The 24748-nt window shown below is 42.5% G+C and overlaps 1 protein-coding gene across 1 annotated transcript in view; it reads left to right on the top strand.

Annotated features, from left to right (window-relative positions):
- Nucleotides 1-24748, top strand: part of GRXCR2 (glutaredoxin and cysteine rich domain containing 2) — a 51666-nt gene that overhangs the window by 21191 nt on the left and 5727 nt on the right. Inside the window, exons 2-3 of the mRNA XM_070414690.1 lie at nt 17565-17959; nt 23394-23621. Of these exons, the coding sequence (XP_070270791.1) occupies nt 17565-17959; nt 23394-23621 (623 nt within the window). The remainder of the gene's footprint in view (nt 1-17564; nt 17960-23393; nt 23622-24748) is intronic.

The following is a 24748-nucleotide window of genomic DNA, read 5'->3' on the forward strand; positions in this document are numbered from 1 at the left end:
TGGGGGTTGAGTGGGGCAGAAGCCAGAGTCCTTATCCTCAAGGAACTTACATTCTGGTGGGAAGAGAAAGACAGTAACCTAATGAGCAAGTTAATCAATTACTTCTGCAAAGAAAATGGAACAGGGCAATGTCATAGGCAGCTACTCTGGTGGGGTGGTGGGGACTGTTTTAGGCTGGTGGTCAGGAAAGATGTCTCTGAAAATGGGAAATGGGAATGAAAAGTGGCTGTTTGGGTGGAGGTAGCTGCACAGAGATGGATGTTAATAGCCTCTCAAGCCGAGGGCCAGAACAGGGAGGCCCTGCTCCTGAAATGAGCTCAACATTCGGAAACAACCCCAAAGACCCTTCATTCCCTTCCAAACAGGAAAATGCAAATAATTAACATTTCCACATTCTTTACTACTCACCAGTGATGCTCATTATGTACCAGCAGTGTGACCTTGGACAGGTTATCAATCACTCTAATTTGACAGCTATAACACAGCAGCAACAAGGACTACACACCTCGCAGCCTTGTTATGAGAATTACACATGATAGCAATGCATGCTAGTAACTATCAAGTACTTATTATATACAGGGCACCATGCTAAGTGCTGCATATCTAATACCTTATTTAACCTTCTTGATAACCTTCCTAATAAGGCAAGAAACATTATAATCCCCATTTTGCAGATAAGATCACTGAGTGCAGAGAGGGTAAGTAGGTTGCTCAGGGTCACCCAGAGTTGGGTTTTGAATCCAGAAGCTCTCTTCCAAAGCCCTCAGCCTTACCCTACATCTTCCAGAGGCACAAGCCTTAGAACAGGGCCCCGGCAGGAGCCTTGGCCCAGCCCTGTGCGTGGCAGCTCTCCATGCTTCCGGGTCTGCCATTATCACTCACATTGTCTTTCTTCCACTCCCTAGCAACTGTGGGCGATCTTAGACTCTGTATTTTAGAATGTGACATTTGGAAATCAATGATTTGCTGTAGAGCTGGAGCTGGAAGCCAGTTCTTCTGATCCCCAATCCTTAGGTCTTTTCCCTACACTGTGACTCCCTGGAGTTTTTGCTTATTAGAAGTAAGCATATTTTGAAAGGAACCCTCAGAAATACACGCTGAATTTCCTTCAGTAGATCCAGCTGTGTGCAAAACAATAGGTTCAATTTTCTTTCTTAATACTGCTTCTATTAACATTTAAAACCTCCCTCCATATTCATTGTTCCTATTTCGAGCAGAAAAAATTGTCAGAACATTTCAGTATTCATCTTGAAACCCACCAGGATTCTGAATTGACACCTCCTCAGCCACCTGTGGCCCCAGGTTCACTCTCTGTGCCTGTGTTGCTCCTCCTTGTGCCCATTCCAGGAATTTCCAGGTTTCCGGGAGACTTCTCTTCCCCGAGACTTCTCAGGTAGCAAACTTAGTTCCTAGTGAGTGAGTTTTTGTGTTTTTTTTTTTTTTACCATGGTCATTCCTACCCTCTTGGATTTCTTGAGCTGAACTTTAAAGTTGAAAAACTTTAAAAAAATTTTTTCTTGGATAAGATTGTTAGAATACAGAGTCAACTCTGTGACTGGAGGAAAACACATCTGAGCTCACTGCCTTGAAAGCAATTAGTTACCCATGGGAGGAAGAGGACGGGACAGAAGACACACAGAGCAGCAAGAGCAACCTCACCCTGGTCGTTGATGAGGCTGGAGCTCTCTGTGACCTTTCTCTGGGCTTGGTGCAGATTTATAACTTCAGACTTTTTCTTTGGACTGAGACTCTGGGCAGAGACCCATGTTTGCACACAGTTTGCTCCCTGGGTTTGGAATCAGACTGAACTCGGCTCCAGTCACACATGCTCCTTGGCCTTTGGTTGTTGAAACCAGGCAGCCCAGCACATGTCTCTGAACTTTTACAAAATTTTCATAAGGGAGAGGTACTTACAGACAACATCTGAGACCTCTGGTTTCATGTAATGCTCTGCTTGATCTGAATTTGTGGCTCTTTTGGCAATTTAAGAGCAATTTTTGTGAAATTTCCCAGAACATTTTGTTTCCTCAGGCAAAAAATGGCTTTCCCTGCATGAGCAACAGTTGAGAGTCAATTGTGGCCTCTGCAAATCAATAAATCTAGGTAGGAGGCCAGATTCTTCCTGTTCACTGTGTGCATCATTCTCTGCCTTCCCCTCACTGAAAGAGAGAGAGAGAGAGAGAGAGAGAGAGAGAGAGAATTTTCATTTCTGAGAGAGACTTTCCAGTTTGTTTGGTCAACTGATGATTTTAGAGATGAGGAAACAGAGGCCCAGAAATTTATCCCACAAGTTTAATACAAGGCTATATTCATTTATTGCTTGTATAAGTTTTTATATAGGTTTTTTAGTTCGTATACATTTTGAAAAAATAAGTAAATATATGCGCAGAAAATCTAGCACTCTTGTTGCATTTTCCCACTAACCTGGACAAGCTGCTAGGAGAGAGGCTTGACCAGCTGGCCATTAAAGTCTCTGACCAGCTGATTGTCCTTGCCCACTTGACCTGATCCGCACCTCCCCAGACCCACAGACTTTCCCAAACTAGACTGTGAGCTCCTTGGGAGCAGAGCCATACTTGTTTGGGTTAAAGCTATAGCCCTACCTTCTAGCACAGTGCTTAGAAATTAGGAGGTGCAAAGTACATATTTGTTTCATTGAAGCAGCTCTTTCCTGTCCTCTGAAGTCATTCAGCCCATTTCTAGTTCGTTGTGGGATGCAGCCTCAGTTCTCTCTCTTCCCTGCAGGTGGCAGTATTCAACGGCTTGAACTAGCCTTGCTGCTTTCTGAGGTAGTGGTTCTCAACCCATCAGACACAATGCATGGTTTTAGTAACAGCAATTTCATAACACCTCTTTATTATTCTGGAATAATAGATTAAATAGTCCACCTACAAATATAACTTCAAAAACCATACAACATCCTTGCTCTAATGTAAATAGAAATAAAGGGCAAGTCATTGATAATAAAACACATATTTTCATAGCAAATGCTTGGGTGTGATTTCCCTAGGAGATACCATGAACTAGTCAGATGCTGTGCCTATGTCTAGGTCCCCTGTGAACACGACAACTACAGATGCTGTCTGATGCAGCAGCAGCATTTTAGCCGTGAAGTAATTGTCCAGAATGGTAGACAATTCTTGGTAGAGTTCTGAATAAATGTAAGTATAAACTCCCTTAATAGATATGCATTTTCAGTCCCCTCAAATGTATACTAAAGACAAGTGCCTTAATTGCACCAATAAAACAACCAACCAACCAACCAACCAACAGATTCTAGGCTCAGATAATTACAAACAGGTGTTTTACCTATGGGAGAGTCAGAGGTGTGGGATAATTTGTTTGCTGTACTGTCCTGCATGTTGCAGGATGTCCACATCCCTGGTGTCTCACCACTAATGTCTGTGGTGTTCCTTCATTGTGAGAACAGTACTGAAAAATGTTTCCACACATGGCCATAATGCCCTGTAGGGGGCGCTATCGACCCCATTAAGAACTTTTGCACTAGCTGTGCTAATTGGGCAGCCACAAGTCATTGTGGCTACTGAGCCTTGAAATGTGGCTAGTGCAACTGAAGAACTAAACTTTTGATTTAATTTACATACACATTTTAAACTGATGTTCAATTCAGTTACTGGAAAACTTTTAAGTATGATTGGAACAACTTGGGTATGTGAATCTACTTTGTCAATGATAAATTTCATGAAATCTGAATGCAGATCAAATATTTCTAATAGAAAGTTCAGTGACCTAATTGAGATGCTCTAAGTGTAAAAGATAAATAGGAGTTTGAAGATTGAGTAGGCAAAAAAGAATACAGAATACCATATAAATACCATGGTTATGTTGGATTACATGTTGAAATGAGAAAGGTTTGGCTAGATTGGATTAAATGTTATTAAAATGAATTTCACTTGGTTCTTTTTGCCTTTTTAATGTTGTTTCTGGAAATTTATATATATATATATACATATATATATATATATGTATATATATATATATATGGATATTTTTCTATTGGAGAGTGCCGGAGGAGAGAAAACTCAGGACCAAAGTTTCACAGCCTCTGGGGCCTCTTCGTTCTTTCTGTCAGAAGTGAGAGAGGAGTTAGAAAAATTAGTTTCTTATTCTCTAGCCGGCACACCAGGGGCTGCAGGGACTGGGTCTTTGTGATGGTAGAATTATCCCAAGTGATTATTATTTAATGGAGTCCCAGATTTTGGCCTGTGGTAGCTGGCACGGTTGATGTTTTTCCACTACCCTCACCCTCTGCTGGGTCCTCTGGGAACCTGCCCTTTACATTCTGACGTGGGAGATTTGGCCTGTGATACAAAGACTTGTGCCAGCTCAGCTCGGAGGCAATGAGGAAAAGGCATTTCAAAGTACAAGGAAGATGGCTTATCTCTCCATTCCAGTGATTTACAGATAATGCAGGTGGTTAAATTTCAAAGCTATCTGTGGGGTCTCCTCTGAGGCATAGCATAGAGAACCAGCCTCACTGGTAGCTAAGTTACAACCCAGCCATGGAGAGGCCTCACATATTCAGAAGTCTGTTATGGGATCCACATTATAGCTAGACTGATTAAAAGCATTTTCTGTCCCACTTTTAAGGAATCGACTATTATTCCCAAGTGGTCAAATTGATGGTGTGAGTGAAGCATTATTAATGGTGAGAAGCATGAACTTTGGGCTCAGAACTGGGCAAGGATAACAACTGACATTTCATGGCTGTGGGACCCTGGGCAGATAACTTCTCTGAGCATCAGTTTCTAGTCTTCCTACCGATAAAACACCTTTCTCATATATAGCAAATCTCAATAGCAGCAGCTGTTTTTCACTAAGAAGCGGGTGAGAGTGGGAGGTGGGGAGAACTATTAAGCAGGCAAGCATCTTAGGACAGCATCTCCAAGACTATGTTTCTCAGAACCCTGATCCTATGAAATAGAATTCCAACAATAAAAACAGGTTTTTTTTGTAAGTCACCTCTACTGCTTTTTGGACATGGTGTATCCCCAAGTCAAGAATGACAAAGTACATTAGCATACTTAACATTCTGGGAAGTCTTGCAACAAAGAAATCAGTTTAACTTAGCGTAACCCAACATTTCCCAAACTTATTTTAATAGGATTTTTTCAAGAAATAACTATTAGCCGTGTGGGCCATACTTTGGGAAATGATGGCACAAGAAAAAATGTCCTACCTTCTAGTCAGAGCTCCTTGATCCCACACTTTGAATGGGCTGACTCGTCATCACATTGTCATGTGACCTGGGGGGGGGGGCGGGGGGATATAAGTTGGACAAGCCACCAGACTCTCCCATATCACCTAAGTCCATAATGAAAAACCCACTCCCGAAGGAGTTCAAGCAATCTTGGGGGAAAATGGTGGTGACATGGGATATGACAGTCTCTTAAACCATTGGCTTGTAATTTCTATTTTGATTGGTGGTGGAATAGGTGGGAGGGATGGTAAATTTCGATTTTGTTTTTCATGTTTTTGTATAAAGTCCCATGAACTCTCACAACTCTCTACAAATGATCAATAATTAAAATAATTTTCTGCCATAACAATATTTCAAAAGGAAACGCCAGACTGGGGTTTAAATACACACACACACACACACACACACACTCATATACATGTGCACTCTCTCTGTACAGTAATGTATGAGCAGATTAAAAGGATATGTTTAATTTATAAGCCTTACTCTGATTAGAAATGATAGATGTGGAAAGATCGCTAAAGGATAATGTTCATACTCAATTTGCAATAATTGCACATTTCTTTCATCAAGACACATATCTAATGTAATTTCTCAAATCCCAAAGTACACATAAAAAGACAGTCCAGTAAATGACCTCAGAAGGGATAGGATACAAATTTTACTTCTAAGAAGATTCAGAATACAGTAGGGTAGTGGTCGGCAAACTGTGGCTCGCAAGCCACATGCAGTTCTTTGGCCCCTTGAGTGTGACTCTTCCACAAAATACCGACTTCTGCGCATGGGCCACGAAGTTTCAATTGCACTGTACGTGCGCGCCTGCACGTGGTATTTTGTGGAAGAGCCACACTCAAGGGGCCAAAGAGCCGCATGTGGCTCGTGAGCCACAGTTTGCCGACCATTGCACTAGAGTGTAAGTCAAAATGTATAGAAGCAAACCTAGATATCTGTGAATATTTTTGTAATGCATTATGTGCCTCCAATTTTTATTACAAACATTTCAAATGTTAAAAAGGAAAAATAGTATAATAAACAACCATCAAGAATTGTTAACATTTTTCTATTTTTACTTCATATATATGCATACGTAATTTTTTCATAATAAATTGCAGGCATCATGACACCTCATCTTAAATATTTCAGTGTGTAGTTCCTACAGAAAGGATATTCTCTCACATAGCATTGTTTTGCCTAAAAAAATTAACAATAATTCTCTATTTGTATCTGATACTAACTCTAGAGTCAGTTTTTCTAGGAATCAATCAAGGTTCATATATTATATTTGTTTATATCTCTTTAAAGCTTGAATGTTCCCCTCATCTCAACATTTTCCCCCAGGATATTGACTTTTGGTGAGACCTGTTGTCTTGTAGGTTGTCTACATAGTGGCTTTGTTCATCCATCTCATTGTTTCCTCTTGGGGTTATTTAGCTCATTCTTCTAACTCCCTGTGCTTTCTGTCAAGTAAAAGGTCTAACGTCTTAATTAGATAAATATTAAACATTTTTGGCCAGAACACCCCACTAATAGTTTATTATTTATTCCTGTTTACCTCCTGTCCCAGTTTAACTGTAAACAGTGTCTTTCATCATCAAGAATGTCCTGGTCGGATACCCCATCTGTAAATGAAGCATCACACAGAATGTCAGTTTGTCCCATCATCAGGGAGACTAAGTCTAATCACTGGGCTAGATGTCCATGAAATGAGCGCTTTTATTAAAAAAGCTCTAGAGACATTGAAGCATGCAACAGACTGACGTATCTCAGAGGGAAGGGGGATGAGAAGAAATTAACCAATGAATATATACATATATATATCCCATCGACAGACAATGGTGTGGGGAAGGCCTGGGGAGGGATGGGAGCAGGGTAAAGGGGATCAGTGGGGGGAGGGAGAGGACACATCTGTAATACTTTCAACAATAAAGATAAAATTTTTAAAAAGTAATGAGCCCCATAATGAGCTTATAAATTGAGTGATTTTGTTTATGTAAGTCAGGCATGTCAAACTCAAAAGCTAACACGGGCTAAATAAACAAGGTTTAAGTTTATGTGGGCCGCAAAAAAACAAAAGTTTCAATTTTCATAGAAACGTAGGTTTATTTCGATGGAGACATGCTGAATACAATGGGCTGAAATAAATGAGTAATTGTTAACATAAAATAATAGAACATTTTAATAAAAATTAATATTTTTTCTTGAATATTAACTTATTAGACACTGAATAACTGCACAACTTAATAAGCATAACACAAATAAACCTATTTTTCTTGTTCTCTGAAAGTGAAATATTTCGTGTTGCGCATACCAAACAAGTCAGCCCAAGACTAATGACATGGCAATTGGCTGCTAAAATATTAGCTGCTAGTATTAGTGGAGAGAAATGGTGCGCCTGCATGTAAGGCATGTAAGGGAAATGAATGCAACACGATTATATTAATCAGTCATTAGCGAATGTTGTAGTTCTTTATTAATAATTATGTATAACAGGATATTGTAAAAATTAAGTTATGAAATTTTTATTAAAATATTTCTTACATACTGTTATACTGGCTGGGCCGCAAAAATATTCATTGTGGGCTACAGGTGACCCGCGGGCTGTGAGTTTGACATGCTTGTGTAAGTAATTTCTACTTTCAATGACCCATCAAAATTTTCTGCAATTGGGCACAGTCCTGAGTAAGTGATTTTACCTTAAGTTTGATTTAAGTCAAAGTCCCTTCTTTTTGTATTTAAATGGACTGAAAAATATGTTTTTAATAAAAAGTATGATTTCTTATTGTTTGAACTCAGCCAGAGGAAAAATGGTAGAAGTTTGAAGATTTAATTTTCTCCAGCAAATTGCATAAATTCATCTGTACTTTAAAATGTTAAGTACAGTTTACTTTAAAAATATTGTGTTTTCTAATATTAAAATCAATATTAGCTCATTATCAGACATTTAGAAATATATATAAAAGTATGAAAAAATAAAAATCACCACCTATTTAGACACATTGTTAACATTTTAATGTATTTAAATTTGAGTCTTTTTCTCCTATACAGTTTTACATACTGAATTCTAAATCACAGGACTAAAAAATTGTGTTATACCTTTCCCCACTTAATTTGTATATAAATATTTTTGCATATTATTTCAAACTTGTTGTGAATCTTTAAAAAATGACTATGGAATATTTTACATTGTAAATTTCCTACTGTTGAACATTGAAGTTTTTTTCAATGTTTTTCCTATTATGAATAATGTTCTGGAGAACATATCTAAACTAATAAAAGAGAAACATGGTAATTGGCATACGACCGCTACCCTTCCCATTGGCTAATCAGCATATCCTTATGCAAATTAACTGTCAGCCAAGATGGCGGCTGGCAGCCATGCACTGAAGCGAGCAGGGAGGCTTGCTTCCTCCAGGGACTGCAGATTCCAACGTCCCCGCCGCCTCTCAACTGCAACTCTAAGCAACTATTACTATGTTGCAAATAAGCTAAACAAAACCGGCTTTCAGTCAGCCCCGGACCGCAACATTGTATCCATGTTTTCAGCAGCGAGGCCTCAGAGCTAAAGCTGGCCCAGAATAAAAAAAAAAAAGAAAACGAGGAGCGGTTGGAAGCTTTTAGTCAACTGCCAGCGGGAAAACAGCCCTCAGCCCCTCAGCCAGCCTGGCCAGGCACCCCAGTGGGGACCCCCACCCTGATCCAGGACACCCTTCAGGGCAAACCAGCCGGCTCCTACCCATGCACCAGGCCTCTATCCTATATAGTAAAAGGATAATATGCCTCCCGGCACTGGGATCAGCGTGACAGGGGCAGCGCCCAAACCCCCTGATCAGCCCTGCTCTGTGCCTGATACGGGGGGAGCTCCCCAATCCCCCGACTGCCCTGAGGCTCTGTGTGTGACAGGGTGCAGCGCACCAACCCCCTGATCGGCTCTGCTCTGTGTGTGACAGGGTGCGGCGCCCCACCCCCCCGCCCCCACGGGCCCTGTTCTGTGTGTGACAGGGTAGAGCCATAACCTCTCCATTGGACCTGCCCTGAGTTTGACAGTGGCGGTGCCCCAACTCCCTGATCGGTCCTGCTCTGTGGGTAATAGAGGGTGGCGCCCCAACCCCCCTCCACGGGCCTTGCTCTGTGTGTGACAGGGTAGAGCCATAACCTCCCCATTGGCCCTGTCCTGAGTGTGACAAGGGTGCAGCGCCCCAACTCCCTGATCGGCCCTGCTCTGTGTGTGACAGGGGGCGGTGCCCCAACTCCCCTATCGGCCCTACTCTGTGAGTGACAGGGGGGAGCTCCTCAACCCCCTGATCGGCCCTGCTCTGTGAGTGACGGGGGCAGCGCCCCAACCCCCTGATTGGCCCTGCTCTGTGCATGACAGGGGGCAGCGCCCCAACCCCCTGATCGGCCCTGCTTTGTGCGTGACAGGGGGTGGCGCCGCAACCTCCCCATCGACCCTGCCTTGAGTGTAACAGGGGGTGGTGCCCCAACCCCCCAATCAGTCTACCCTGAGTGTAACTGAGGGTGGCATTGCAACCTCCCGATCTGCCCTGCTCTGTGCATGACGGGGCGGCGCCCCAACTCCCCAATCAGCCCAGCTCTGAGCCTGACCAGGGGCTGCACCTAGGGATTGGGCCTGCCCTCTGCCACCCGGGAGCAGGCCTAAGCCAGCAGGTCGTTATCTCCCGAGGGGTCCCAGACTGTGAGAGGGCACAGGCCGGGCTGGGGAAACCTCCGCCCCCCCCCCCCCCCCAGTGCACAAATTTTTGTGCACCGGGCCTCTAGTTTATCTATATAAATGTTTTTTGCCATTTGAACTTATTTCCTTGGGAGTGCTCCTAACCACTTCTGGTTTGACACTGCCTGATTTGATCAATTTTTGGTCCAATAAACTCTTCAAATTTTTAACATTCCTTCTTCTATCTTTTAACAGTTCTGGTGTCAGCAGAGGGGACCCAACAGCCCAGGAGCAATTAGCAACCAGATGTAGGTGCCACTGAGCCCGAGTTAGTGTTCTCTTGCTCTACTGGCGGTTGTGTGTAAGCCCCTGAGACCCTGGATCCTACTCTGCCGCTTTTGAGTTATGAGCTTTTAGACTTTATTTGAGCATCCCTTTTTGTCAGAGTTTGATTGGATCCGACTTAGAAACCGAACTGGGTCCCGGGTTGGACTGGTTCCAACTTAAACTGGACAGGTCCAGTGTGAGGCCTCAGTGTTTGGTGGCTAGTGTGAGACCTGCTGGGCCACCCCACTCTCTCCAGAGTCTGCAGACAGTTTCCTGGGGAAACTGGCAGAAGCCAGCAAAGGTCAAGAATTCTCACCCAAGTCAGCTCGCCCAGATCTCCATGGTGGTGCTTGGGTGAGAGAAGAAGGGGAAGTCTCATGTCCCTTCCTTTCCAAGTTCCGATTGGCAGGAAAAACATTAGTTATTGATCCTTTCTCCCAGGGACAGCTCTTGCCTTCTTGTTTATCTCATTTTGTGACCTCAGTACTTTGCCTGGCAGCCGTCAGGTTGGGTGCCCCCCAAATACAGCTGGACAGAAATGTGGGTTGCACTCCATTTTAGGCTAGGGTCCTACCGACTATTGCAGCTCTCAGAGGAATTGTCCAAGTCTTTCCTTCTTCCTTGTGCTTATCTTTGGGAGTGGCTCTGGGTCTTAAGCAGGTGGCATCTTTTACACCCTCTTTGGAGATGCCTTTTGTGTCTATGGGGTTGTTCAATAATGCGAGGAATGTTTACTGTTTGTCCCGGTGAAACCTGACAAGATAATGGAAAAGATTTTTTTTTAAGTAGCTCTATGGTCAGACATTGGTCAAATTGGATGCTGATACTCAGAGCCTGATAGGAACTTCTTTTTAAAACCTTCTCCCCTAAGCTAAAATACAACTGTGTACCTAGAGGGAAAAAAAACATTCTGAAGCCATTATGGAAGGCTTTACTAAAATATTCCAAAGAAACACAGCTGTAAATCTAGATCATAGGAATCATTTTTTAAAATTAAATTTATTAGGCTGACATTGCTTAATAACACAGAATAAGTGTAAAGTGTATAGTTCTATAACATATCATCTGTATATTGCATTGTGTGCTCACCACCCATAGTCTAGTCTCCCTCCAGCACCATATCTTTGACCCTCTTTGGATTTCCATTAGTTGGTGATCTCCCTGGTATAAAGAAGCGAACTGAGGACAATTGTAGTTGGATGTCTGGGTCAGCCTCTTGATGTCATTCAGGCTGCAACCCAATCCTTCAAGGAATTAAAAACAATTACACTTGGCTTACAAATCGAGTCTTTATAAAAACAGAAATTTGGCTCTAGAAAGAATCCAGAGCTCACCTATTCTTTTTAGTAACCCCCAACTCTCCTCTGTTCATCTCAAAGGCTAGCAAATACTGTAGACCCGGATTTCGGGGTGGTGGTGGGGAGGCCTTCTTGGAGAGATTACTGTATATCCTTTCTCTGTGTCTTTGAGATGCAAATGTTCTACCTGGTCTTCTCTCGGAACACAGAGCCATTTCTTGAAATGCAAACTTCAGGGATATAATTCTGATCATAAAAAGAAAACAACAATAAGAAGCTATTTAAAAATTAGGTGAATGAAAAATCTTAAAAGTTTTTCCACAAATGTTGCTAGAAGCTTTAGCTATCTTAACTTGTTCTATCCACCAGAAACACAATTGGAATAAAACTGTTGTTTCATAAACAAGTTCTGCGCTATCACACCTATCTCTTGGCTAAAGTTTAAAAACAAAAGCTGTAAGATCTCTCCTCCTGTGTGTATGTTTATGTATGCCTATGTATGGATGTCATAGATGTGTGATATTTTCTACCTCCAGGTGGTATTGCCAAAATTAATTTGTAGAGAACTCTATTTAATTGGCTTTAAGACAAACAAGCAATGTACGTAAGTCAAATATACTCTTAGAAATATGGAAACTAACCCAACTGTTTTTCAAGTGCATGTGATCTAGGATAAATCATCCTATATAATAAAAGCCTAATATGCTAAGTGTCTGGTCGTCTGGTCAGCCGTTTAACCAATCAGAGCATAATATGCTAATGATATGCTAAGGCTGCTCAACCACTTGCTATGACATGCACTGACCACCAGGGGGAAGACAGTTGGCCAGTTGACCAGTCAGTATGATGTGCACTGACCACAGGGGGCAGATGCTTCAACCAATAGGTTAGCTTGCTGCTGGAGTCCGGCCAATTGGGACTGAGCAAGACAGGCTGGACATGCCCTGGAGCCCTCCCGAGGTCCCTCCCCAGCTGGCCAACCTTCCATGACCCTCCCCGTCCCTGATCGTGCATGGGTGGGGTCCCTTGGCCTGGCCTGAACAAATTTTCATGAGTAATCTAAGCAGAATTGTTAAGAACAAGGAGCCCTACCTGGTTTTGCTCAGTGGATAGAGCATCGGCCTGTGGACCAAAGGGTCCCAGGTTCTATTCAGGACAAGGGCACATACCTTGGTTGCAGGCTCCTTCCTCCCTGGTCTGGGCCCTGGTCGAGGTTCGTGCAGGAGGCAACTAATCGATGTGTTTTTCTCATATCAATGCTTCTCTCTGTCTTTCTCTCTCTCTTCCACTCTCCCTAAAAATCAATGGAAAAATATCATTGGGTGAGGATTAACAAAACAAACAAACGAACGAACAAACAAACAAAACAATGAAATTAAATGGATGCAGGTAAGATAAAAGTTTATAAATGGACAGGATTGATGCCCTGTCAGGTACACTTTTTCTTTTTACATTTTTTTATTTATTTGCTACGAACTAGTTTGGTTCCTGGGGGGGCCCTGGCTAAGGAGTATCCTTAAGTCTTTTGGCATTCTCTGCCTAATAGTTATTGTAGTCTCCCTAGTATGCTGTAGTCTCTCAGAGGTCTCAAGCGCATATTTTGCAGCCATGAGCAGTACACAGGTGGTCTCACTGCTCTTGGAGAAACAGAAATAACTTAAATAATGAGTTGAACAGCAAGAACAATTTTTCCAAAGACCTGACATCATACCCTATGCATTTCCCAATGAGACAAGAACACCTTCACTCTGATGGTGACTGAGAGTGGCACTAATACCAAATTTTTGGACCATCTCTCATGTAGGAGAGGATGACAAAAAAAGGGGGGAGGGTTATTAAATTAATTAAAGAAGGAGGCCATTAAACTGATGTGGCTCTAATGCCATGGCGATCTACCAAAATCTTAAAATTTTGATTTTGGCAAACTCAAATCTAGGCCTGTAGGTACCTCATGGTTACAAAATCACAATGCTAAGAATAACCCATCACTAATAGCCAACTAGGCTTTAAACTATAGCCAACCAATAATTTCCTTATTTTGCATCCCTTTTTCGCTGCTGAGAGAGCACTCCTAACCACCTCTGGTTTGGTGCTGCCCAATCTGAATCAATTTTTGCTCAAACAAACTCTTAAAATGGAAAAAGAAAAATCTCCTTAAGAGAAATTATTGGGTTGCAAGGGATGGATTTTTTTCATTTATTTTTTCCTTGATTATCAAAGTAAGATAAGCTTATCATAGACAATTAAAAATTGAATGAAACTGGGAAAGAAAAAATTCAGTACCGTTGGTAACTGGACAACCAAGGGGTCTGGCTGCCTGTCACTACTGCAGCCAATTAAGTAGAGACAGGGCTGAATCATATGCGAGCATTTATTCCAACCATGCCGGCAGCGTGGGAGAGCAGCAGGTCATCCACAAAAATCTGCTCTGCCTCTCCCCATAAGCCAGCTGCTTATATTGGGTAGAAGGACAAAGATGACATGGGAAAGTAGGATTTACAGGCATGGAGAAGCAGGCACGGGATAAGCATTACAGGTTACAAGTCATGTGGGCTGGCAGGGGTCACAGAGAGGGGCTCCTCCGGGCACCCTGGGACCAGATTACAATAGAGCAGCGGTTCTCAACCTGTGGGTCGAACGACCCTTTCACAGGGGTCGCCTAAGACCATCGGAAAACACATATATAATTACATATTGTTTTTGTGATTAATCACTATGCTTTAATTATGTTCAATTTGTAACAATGAAATTGGGGGTCACCACAACATGAGGAACTGTATTAAAGGGTCGCGGCATTAGGAAGGTTGAGGACCACTACAATAGAGGCTGGGGGTTGTAAAGGGCGGGTGCCTCCAGGACTAGATTGTTTCAGCCACGAGGTTGTAAATCTTTCCATAATGATATGCAGTTCTCGGGACAGAGGCTGGACTGCATTCCGATGTTAGCTCCCATGTCCCAGGGCGTACAACTGCCAGCCAGGTTAGAATGTGCTTTCTCTAATCAGAACAGAACCATCACAGTTATTAACAAAGCATGATTAGTATTTCTTATAATTGTAGCTAGTCCCTAGTATTCTCTTCCTGCCCCTAACACTTTCACCCATTGCAATCAGTGTTAATGTTTTGACATTATTTCTTCTGATTTATGCAGTTTTTTCTGTCTTTGTAAGGTTCAAGAAATGAACATTTTTAAGGCTTTTCATCATGCTACCAGAGTTGCTTTCAATTTATCAATTATATCTTCCTTCTGGGACTATTCTGAAAACACTAAAATCTAAAAAATAACCAGAAGTATGATTCTTTCAGAACTTTCCATGATTTTGGTCTGGCTTACTCAGAGTCTGTTGTGAACATAGGACAAGGCCCAAAAAAACTATAGAACAAATGTTACTTGGAAAACTCATTTCCACCTTTTGCTTTCTTCAGATAATTAAATGATTCTTTTTTCATAGTCAGGATCCCATTTAATTCAGTTGTGTCGATATTTCTAACTTAATTTTAACGTTACAATTTTCAAGGTGGCAGAAGCATGATTGTGCAAATGTATCAGTGCACAGGCTCTGGTTGAAGTCTACTCTTCTGAAAGGCTACCTTTGTTAATGGTGTTCATTTCTTGGGCAATTGAAAATGCCTGTTTGGCAGGTAGCTGTGAATGGAAGTCAGCTCACTGATCCTTCCAGATGAAGATAGACTATTGGTCACGTATTCATACCGGTTTCTGGGATGAATAGAAGAAAATATTCTCTTTTTTAGGGCTTCCCAATCTTTTTCATGGCGTGGCATGCATAGCAAATGACAATATTTGTTCTATACACTAGAATAAACGAATAAGGCTGATGTAGTCACAGGTGACTGACTGCCTGGAAGCCTTTATGCCCACTTGGTTGTCCTAAGCGCTGAGGGATACAGGATCCAGTCTCTTGTAAAGCGTTCATGGTACATCAGGGCTGGCCCTGCTTCCTAGGGAACCTAGCAGAATGTATCTTCTGACGTTATGAAGAGCATACCTTTGTGGTTTTTTTTAGAGATGCTGTTTCTGTGTGTGTGTGTGTGTTTAACCTATTTCTTGTATTGATTACACGGGGGCTTTATCATAGTGAAACCCCTCCTATTTAGTAGAAATATAGGTATTTTTCTTGACAACTTTCTGATCCTACCTCTTCACTATTGTCCACAAAATACGTGTAACTCCTCTTCCAAAAGTTTTATTTATTTGATTTCTCTCACCTAGAAGTCATTCATACAACAATTCTTACCTGAGTTCTATTATGTACCAGGCACTTTGGTAAATACTGGGGATAGAGAAATGGTAAAGGCAGCTTCTGACTCTATGAAGCTCACAGCTTAGTGGGGTGGGGGAGGAGGAGGGAACCACAAGAATGGTAAAGAAAACAAGCACACGATGGTGGTAGGTCCGGCGTTCCATGGCATTCTCCCTGAGGCAGGAAGGAGGGCTTCCCAGAAGTGGTGACATTTGGGTTGTGACTTCAAGGAGGAGGGGAAGTTTGACATTTCAATGAGGAATCGGAGTACTGGATAAAAGGCAGAAACTGGTGGTTTTGAGAAACAGATGAGCTTGTCCGTGTGCCCGGAACGCCAATTCCAGGAAGCACTTGGAAGAGTGGAGAGGACCAGGCTGGGAAGGAAGGTAGGGTTAGGTTTTGAGGAACCTTGCCCGCTGAAAGGAAGGGTTAGGACTTGTTATGCGGGAGACTGACATTCGCAGAGTTGTGTTTTGGAAACCGCTCTGGCATCAGGGTGGAGGATGGACTTGCGGATGGATGGGACAGTCATTAGAAGGCTGCTGCAACTTTGCAAACAGAAGCGATGAGGACTTGACCTAGGGCTAGGGTGCTGGGGTGGGTGAAAGAAGGAGTGCTGAGAGAATTCCTAGGAATGGCCACAGGAGCATCAGAAGTCAGCTTGGACAATGCAGTAACTGATATCATTAGCAAAAACAGGGTGGAAAGGGTAACCCCCACCATTCCAGCTCTTCAAATCCAACCCATCCTTTTAGACCCAGCCCAAGGGCCCTTTCCTTTACAAGCCTTCTTCTTCCATCCTTGTCCCCTCAGGGACCACTTTCTTCCCAGAAGAGCTATGCTGTGAGTCAGCGGTGGACTGTTTGCTCCCTAAACAGGAGGCTATTTATGTGTTAGGTCTGTTTCCTAAACCAGGTTGTAGGACTGTCATTCTCAAGCCCGTTTTCCTGCTTCTCTGATAGTCATTCCAATGACGGGCTCACAGGGTTAGGCATTTACCAGGTGCTGTCTGCAATAGGCAGTGGTGCCAAGCGCTGTGCTTGAAAAGGAAAAAAATTTTTGTCTTTAAAAAAGAAAAGTTTATTGAAGTATAATTGACGTGCAATAAACTGCCTGCATAAAATAGACATAAAGTGGAACTTATCTGGTTCACACAGAGGCAGAAGGCCCATAGTCCAGGACCTATGGCTCCCTCTTTTCTAGGATTCCTTGAGACACAATTGGAAGACATTTGACTTGGTGGACTGGTCATGGGTTTTGGAGTCAGAGAGAACTGAGTTCAAATCCCTGCCCTTTACTTGCTTAGCTGTAATCCAGCAGATAAATGGGGAAACTGCTCTGAGCCCCACTTTCCACTCTGTAAACAAGGGACAATAGTACTTTCACTGTAGGGTTATTGTGAGGGTGAAGTAAGCTAATGTATGTAAAAATCTCTGGCACTTATTAAATGCTTATTAGGTCCTGGCTGTTGGTAAGAATAACAAGACATTTGCTAACTCATTGAGTAATTGATCCGTATTGAACTGGTACTTGTTCAGGCTAAATAAACTTACTCAGATTAAGAAAAGCCAGGGTTGGGGTGAATTTCTGGGCGAGTCTGGGATTCAGAGGGGACCCAATCTTGTCTTATGCTCCCTCCACTCCATAAACCCGCAATCGCCTGCCTTTGCATGAGGGTCTATCAATATTTAATGTGTGGGTGTCAGTTGCTGTAAACTGAGTATATCCCAGCAGCGACTTGAATTAATTATGTGCAGGAGGAGAGAAAATAAAGTGCCTTTTTCTCAGAGCTCCGAGTTCCACTGGCTGCACTGAGGCCTGGAAACCACAGAGGGACGTGCCTGCTGATGGAGGACCCTGAGAAGAAGCTGAACCAGAAGAGTGACGGCAAACCCCGGAAAGTACGATTCAAAATCTCTTCCTCCTACAGTGGCCGAGTGTTGAAGCAGGTCTTCGAAGATGGGCAGGAATTAGAATCGCCAAAGGAGGAATACCCTCACAGTTTTCTCCAAGAGTCCCTGGAACCCATGGATGGTGTTTATGGGTCTGGGGAAGCCCCCAAGCCCCGATCCTACTCCCCTAAGCTGACTGCTCAAAGGATCAGCGTGTTCAGAGAGGGCAATGCCTATACGTTGGCGGGCAGCCAGCCTTTCTTCAACGATTACAAGACAAATGACCATAAGGTGGGTATTGCATGTGGGGGATAAGCATTAAGGACTAAAGTGCGTTTAGAGAAGCACCTGAATGTTTCAAATTTGTATTACGCTCATGTTCCTGTACCAACCAGGCCTGTAGGTGCACCAAATGGGAAGTCGCTCTTAGGATAATATTTCTGGGACAACAATCACATGCTTGTGAATTCGTTATTAGAAAGTGCAATAAGCACGATAGTATTCAGATTCCATTCAGGGTAAAAAGAAATTGCACTGGGTCTTTGGCTGGGTTATCTCAGTAAGTAAATTAAATAGAGGTGCTGTGGTTTTCAGGTTGCCCGATGCTGGTTTAGAAAATGATGCAGCGACTGGTTGTCTTGTTTCCTAAAACAGCTAAGTGTTTGGAGGTGCTCATTTTACTCCAGGCAGTTATTCAGCATGTGGTTTATCCATAATTTGGTGGTTTTTCTCCCCATCTCCCTCTTGCTGCCTGCTTTCAAACAATGTCTGTCTGTTAGTTTATTTATGTTGCCTTTTCATTGCTCATTAGCATGAACTCTGGGTAGGTGGAGTCCTGGGAAGAGATGGTGAAGAGCAAATCAACCAGAGGAAATGTTACACGGGGAAGAAGTGTGAGCTAATAAGTTCATTTGAAACATGTATTTATTTGTGAATTTCAGTGATCTTCCCCAGTAGCATGGATAATCAAACGTCCATGCATGGTTTTTCTTTTTAAGTTAGAAGAGCCTGGAAAGGCAGTCCCTGATTTCTAGAATCTCATAGGAGATGTGGATATGCTCTCTGCCAGTGGGACTATGAATGTGTTTCTTTAAAAAGAGTAAATACAGTTATGTAATGTACCAGGTTATTAATAAATAGTGTTATGAGTAGGATTTGTACTCCTCTTTAAAGTGTGAAATTCAGATAATTACTCTCTAATCATTTTTATTAGTTTCCTAAGGGAACAAATACTACATCTGTAGCAGACAAATGTATGGGCCTTGCTAGCACTGATAAGAGTATAATTAGGGGCATGTCCACATTTATCAAAGATAGTACTGGTTTCTTTTTGGTTTGAAAGGGGACTGGAATGAACAGCCCCTCATGTTCCTGGAGTGGCTTATGCATTGCATTGCACTATCACATACTATCGCATTAGGTCTTCAGGACAATCTTGAGGAGAAAGGCCGAGTATGATCACTCCCATTTTGCAGATGAGGAACACTGAGTGCCAAGTTGTTAAGGGATTCACCCAATATGGTCATAGGTACAGAGTCAGAGTAAGAACCCAGGTCTTCTGATTCCCCGTACTCTTTGCCCTATGGAATATTCCTTTTTGGAATATTATTGGTAGGTCACTACCAATAATGTTGATGATAATAATAATAGGTACCATTTACTGAATGCTTATTATATCCTAGGTACATAGCTGTCTTGTACTTAAAGTACCTCATTTTACCTAAATCTTATTCATATGTTTAGAATTTACAAAGCTGTAGTTTATTCAATACCTTATACAAGGCCACAGTAGCTAGTACTGGACTGCTTACCCTTCATCAGTCAGTATGCCAAACTTGGCATTCATGTACATGTATGATTAGGCACGGATTTATAAAACCAGGCATGGCACAGTAGATTTAAACACCAGACTCTAGAAGCCATGTTCAGAGTTAGATTCCTGCATGGTCCAGTTATCCTTGTTTTCTTTGTTGCCCGATCAAATGCCACATCCCAATCTAGACAGCCTTTTCGTATAGGAGTGGTCAGGATGGATTCATGCACCTGCACCCACTGAAACAGGTTGTCAATGTGGTGTATATGAAAAATAAGGAAATGAGAGCTGGGAAGTCATGATTTTTCAATAGTGAGCCCAATTGTAAAATAACCCCTAGTAAATATTGGCTGTGAGGCAACATTGGGTAGTAGGTAAGCACAGTAATTAAAAGTAGAGGTTCTGAACTTGAATAGATATCTGTATAACCCAGGTTTATAGCAGATTTTTTCACAATTGCCCAAAGGTGAAAGCAACCCAAATGTCCATCAATAGGTGAGTGGACAGTCAAAGTGTTGTAGATACACACACAATAGAATATTATTCGATCTTAGAAAAGGGGAAGGAAGTTCTGACACGTGCTACAACATACATGGAATCAGAAGACATTATGCTAAGTGAAATAAGTCACAAAAGGACAATCATATGATTCCACTTATACGAGTAGTCAGGTTTATAGAGATAGAAAGGAGAGTGGTGGTTGCCAGGGGCTGGGGGTGGGGGAGGGGAGAAGGAGGAGTTATTGTTTAATGGGTACAGAGTTTCAGTTTGGGACTAAGGAAAAGTTCTGGAGATGGATGACGGTGATAATTACACCATAGTGTTCAAGTACTTAATGCCACTGAACTATCCACTTAGAAATGGTAAATTTTATGTTATGTATATTTACCACATCAAAAATAATGTGTGTTGGTGTGTGTGTGTGTGTGTGTGTGTGTGTGTGTTTTAAACAAAACAAGGGCTCTGATGTCAGTTAAACCAGGGCTTGATGTCCATTCTACCCACTTACCCATGTGAGCTCGGGCAAAGCCATTTAAACTTGCTGAGCTTCAACGTCATAATCTGTGATATGAGGGTACCTGCTTACAAAGATTGTTGTGATTAAAGAGAGATAACAGATAAGAAGCCCTTGGCATTGTGCCTGGCACATTGTATATGCTCTGTAAATGTTACCTACCAGTGCAATAATGACCAGGTTCTTATGAAAGAAACACTGAGGCTTTTAAAAATTTTATGTGGTAGATAGAGAAAGTGGTTATAAACAATCAAATATTTTAAGGAATTGAAACTGATGGAAGCTTACAAGGTTCATAAAAAATGGAAGGGGAAGGAAGAGAAGTAACATCCACTGAACACCCACTTTATACAGAATGCATAAATTCAGCTTTACAATCATTTTATGAGAAAGAATTTTACAAATTGGAAAAAAAGAAGTTCATAGGGGCTCAATAAGTTGCACCTCTCACACAACTGTCAGATAACATTTGAATGCAATTTGAACTCAGGTCTGCCTGCCCGCAAAGCCCATTGCCTTTCCTTGTCCCCGGTGATGTGTTTAAACCTGGAGCAGCCGAGGGGTGTCATGGTGACCGAATAGCAGCCTCAGTCGCTGCCATTGACATTGGGATATTTATGTGGCTCAATCACATAGGTTACCATTCTGGGCACCGTGGAAGGAAACATAAAATTCCTGGCTCCATCCCGGCCCTCTATAATGTACGAGAGGGTGTTCCTCACAGGCAATTGGATGCAACCAGATCATGTGAAGTTTAGTTACACCCGGAGAGTTTCCTTAGACACCAGGAAGAGCTTGGCTGTCAGGGTGACTGAAACTTAAACACACCTGCAGGGTGACTTGGGACCGTCCACCTTTGGAATACATTAAAAACAAATGTATTCCAAAACACTCGCCTGGGTGTCTCAGATACTGACCAGCTTAGAGGCAGGAGGTCGAACCAGAGGGCTGCAGAGTTTTTTCAGTATATTGAGAGTTTTGCCTGGAAAAAAGAAACCAGCCGTAGATGTGAAGAAAGCTCCCTCGTAATTGAGCCTCTTCGGCTTTTACTGGAAGTGGAAATGGAACCTTCCAAAAGTGCCACCATCTTTATCTGCTGATGTTCAGAAACTGATAGTCCGGAGTGCGAAACAGGAACCCTGCGCGCATCAAGCAGTAGGAAATGGAAGCTGCCACACGATCCCTAGAAGAGAGGGAGGGAAACCAGGGCTGGGTAGGAAGCTTGTGGCTTCATAAATAATTATTGAAAACCCCGTGGATGTCTCAAGGAAGGGGACCTGAATATTGAACTCTGGCTCAAGTCAGATTGAGACTGCTTCGGTGGAGCATCTAAATAGATTGGCTGATACAGTTCTGCAAAAGCAAGGCAGAACATTTCCTGCCGAGGCATGTGGTTGCGTAGCATGATTGCGCATGCGCTAATGACCAAAAGAACAGTTCTGAATAATAACAGCAGTAACAGTGCCTACCCTGTGCATGGTACCTTCAGCTTTTGCAATCCCTGTTTGATATCCTCTTCATAGGACCGCCATCCCTGGAAGATGACATGATTAGCCTCAGGGAAGAGAGTACAAATATTTAATTGCTTAATCACCCCAGAAGCCAGCGAAGGGTTGGGGCAGGGTCCTAACACCCGAGGTCCTAAGTCAACTTTTACATGACTGGTTGGGGGATGTGAGAGGCTCCCTGGAGAGAGGCTGGAGTAGCAGGAGAACACTCAGGAGTCTCAGGACAGCTGTTTACCAGCCAGTGTAGAAGCATTTCTGTGTTTTAATAATGAGTTTGTCTCTGGTGGTTAGTGCATGCTAGAGAGATGGCAGTCCATTTACAGATGGGCACACCGAGGCTCTGGGAGGCCAAATGACTCTCCTCTGTCTCACAGTTGGCGAACAGTGGGATTGGGATCCAACGTTTCCCTGCGAGCTGTCCTAGCTCTGGGAAGAAATGCGTGTTCTTAGCTGAGTAATCCCTAAACATTTACTCCCCTGCTGCTCTACTGTCCAGATGATTCCTCAGTAAATGGTTAAGGCACACATGAGAAATCCAGCAAGGGAACAGGAGCTATTGATAATGATGCTGTTAAAGTATATTTATTGACATAAAAAGATTTTCATAGACAAAGAACAAAAACAAGTTACAACAGAATATATATATATATATATATATATATATATATGTTAATATATAAAAAATATAATGATCTTGGGAAAGTGATTGTGAATAGTTTAGTGTAGGTGCTAAGAATATGGATTTAGAGTGAGACAGAGTTGGATTTGAATTCCAGCCAGAGACCCTGAGTAACTTTGTGACCTTGAGACACACTTAACCCCCCTGAGGCTTGGTCCCTTCATCTGTAGAATGTGGAAATCATAGCATCTACCTCATAGGGATGTTCAGGGGAGAAGTGAGGTCATGTTTGTAAAATGCTTAGCACAATGTCTGTCATCATAATAATAACAATAAATGCTCAATGAATTGTATATACTATTATTTATGCACAGAAACAAATTTGAGTGACACTTATTTTTTAAAAAGCATTCCTTTGTGTTTCTTAAGCCCTCATTATGCCTGGCCCTACATCAGCTGCTGTGGTATGTGGTTGAAATAGATACTCTGGACCCTACCCTGCAGAGCCCTACACTCTAGTTATATGACAAGTGTAGCTTCGGTCGGCTACCATCAACAGGAAGAAGGGAGATGGTTGCCATGGTTTTCAGAGAAAGCAAACAGACTAGGGAATGAACTGAACTGGAGCTTTGTGGTCTGATGGGGTCACAAGTGCTGGAGAGTAGAAGTCCCTCCTGTCCTATTTTCCGGGACGGTGAGCAGGTTCTGCAGCCCAGGATTTATTTGGTGACTGTTGGTGGAGGTTCCATGCTCATTCTCCATTTCTCTAGTCCCCACCCATTATAGATTTTGGAAAGATAATCATCTACACGAATAACCTGAAAATCATTCGAACCCCAATGGACAAGAGAGACTTCATGAGGAAAATTCTCCAGAAGGAAGGGGAGATTGAGGAAGAGTCTCTGATGAGCAAAGAGGAAATCTATGGAGACAGCGACCAGAACGACGGGCCTTTGGCGGAGACGGAAAGCACGTTCCCCCACAACCAGTACCCCCAGGTGCGTCAGCGGGTCACTGTCCCCCCAGGAGGGCCCTGCTGCAGTGGTCTCCAAATGGTCTTGGTTGTGCACTGCTTCAGTAAAACTTTCAAATATGGCTACGTAAGATGTCTAAATATTAAAGCTGCCAGGGATTTTATTATATTTTAATGGTACATTGTTAGCAATAATGGTTATAAGTCCATATTTCAAACACTCCTAATTTTAATTTTTTGGGTGGCTTCTTTTGAGATCCGATTAGGTATCTATTGTTTTCACTTTGCAGTGTGGCTTTAGAACATCTTGCTGTAGACATGGGAAAAATTACCTCTGCCCTTTTCTTATGGATTCCCTTGTGCTTCTATTATTGGGATCCTCAATCCGTAGTTTCCTTGAAGAAACTTAATAAAGCTGCAGGTCCTTAGATTTTGTGGAGTTGAGTTTAGTTAAAAATAAACAGTATCATTTGTAAACCCACTAGGCCAGGCACAAGTAAACCGCAAAATGTTGCCATATGTGGAAAGTGAATGAATGAGCCGGGCCACCATTGCCACTTTACATAAAGTGGGGTCCCTTTACATCATGCTTATTCCAGGGTCCCTTTGGGTACATTATTGTAGTGACTGCCACTCTTAGTGAGGGCACCAGTGTCAACTAGTTTATTAAAAATTAGGATAACAGTTTCTTTTGAAAATATTACTAAAGCTTAACTTCTTGTCACCTCTAGATAAAAATATAAATAGCTCCCCACCTTGGAAACCATTGCTCAGACATGCTCAGATGAGGGGGAAGACTGATAGCTGATAGTATTCATTAGTTCTCAAGGTGGGGTGGGGTGGGAAAAGCAATTTTGATGACATTAAGCTAAGAGAGTAAAAGCTTGGGTGGCAGCAGAAGTGAATGTTTTTTCCTCTTTAGCTTCTCTCTCTTGGGACTTAAAGCTTTCTGTGGGGCGCACTCTCCCCTCCCATTTGTTGGCTTCCTTGCCCCTGAGTGATGTCCCCACCCTGGGAGGCTTAGGGGACAGCAACAAGAGGGTCTCGTTAAAAGTTCTGCTCACAACCTCTAGTGTCTCTTTCTAATCTGATCACTCATTGAGAGATTTTTGCAATACAAATCTGATTGTGTCATCCCTTCATCACCCCCCT

The sequence above is a fragment of the Myotis yumanensis genome, unplaced genomic scaffold (genome assembly GCF_028538775.1).
Source record: "Myotis yumanensis isolate MYYU_CA2020_CCGP unplaced genomic scaffold, mMyoYum1.0.hap1 SCAF_5, whole genome shotgun sequence".
NCBI lineage: Eukaryota > Metazoa > Chordata > Mammalia > Chiroptera > Vespertilionidae > Myotis > Myotis yumanensis.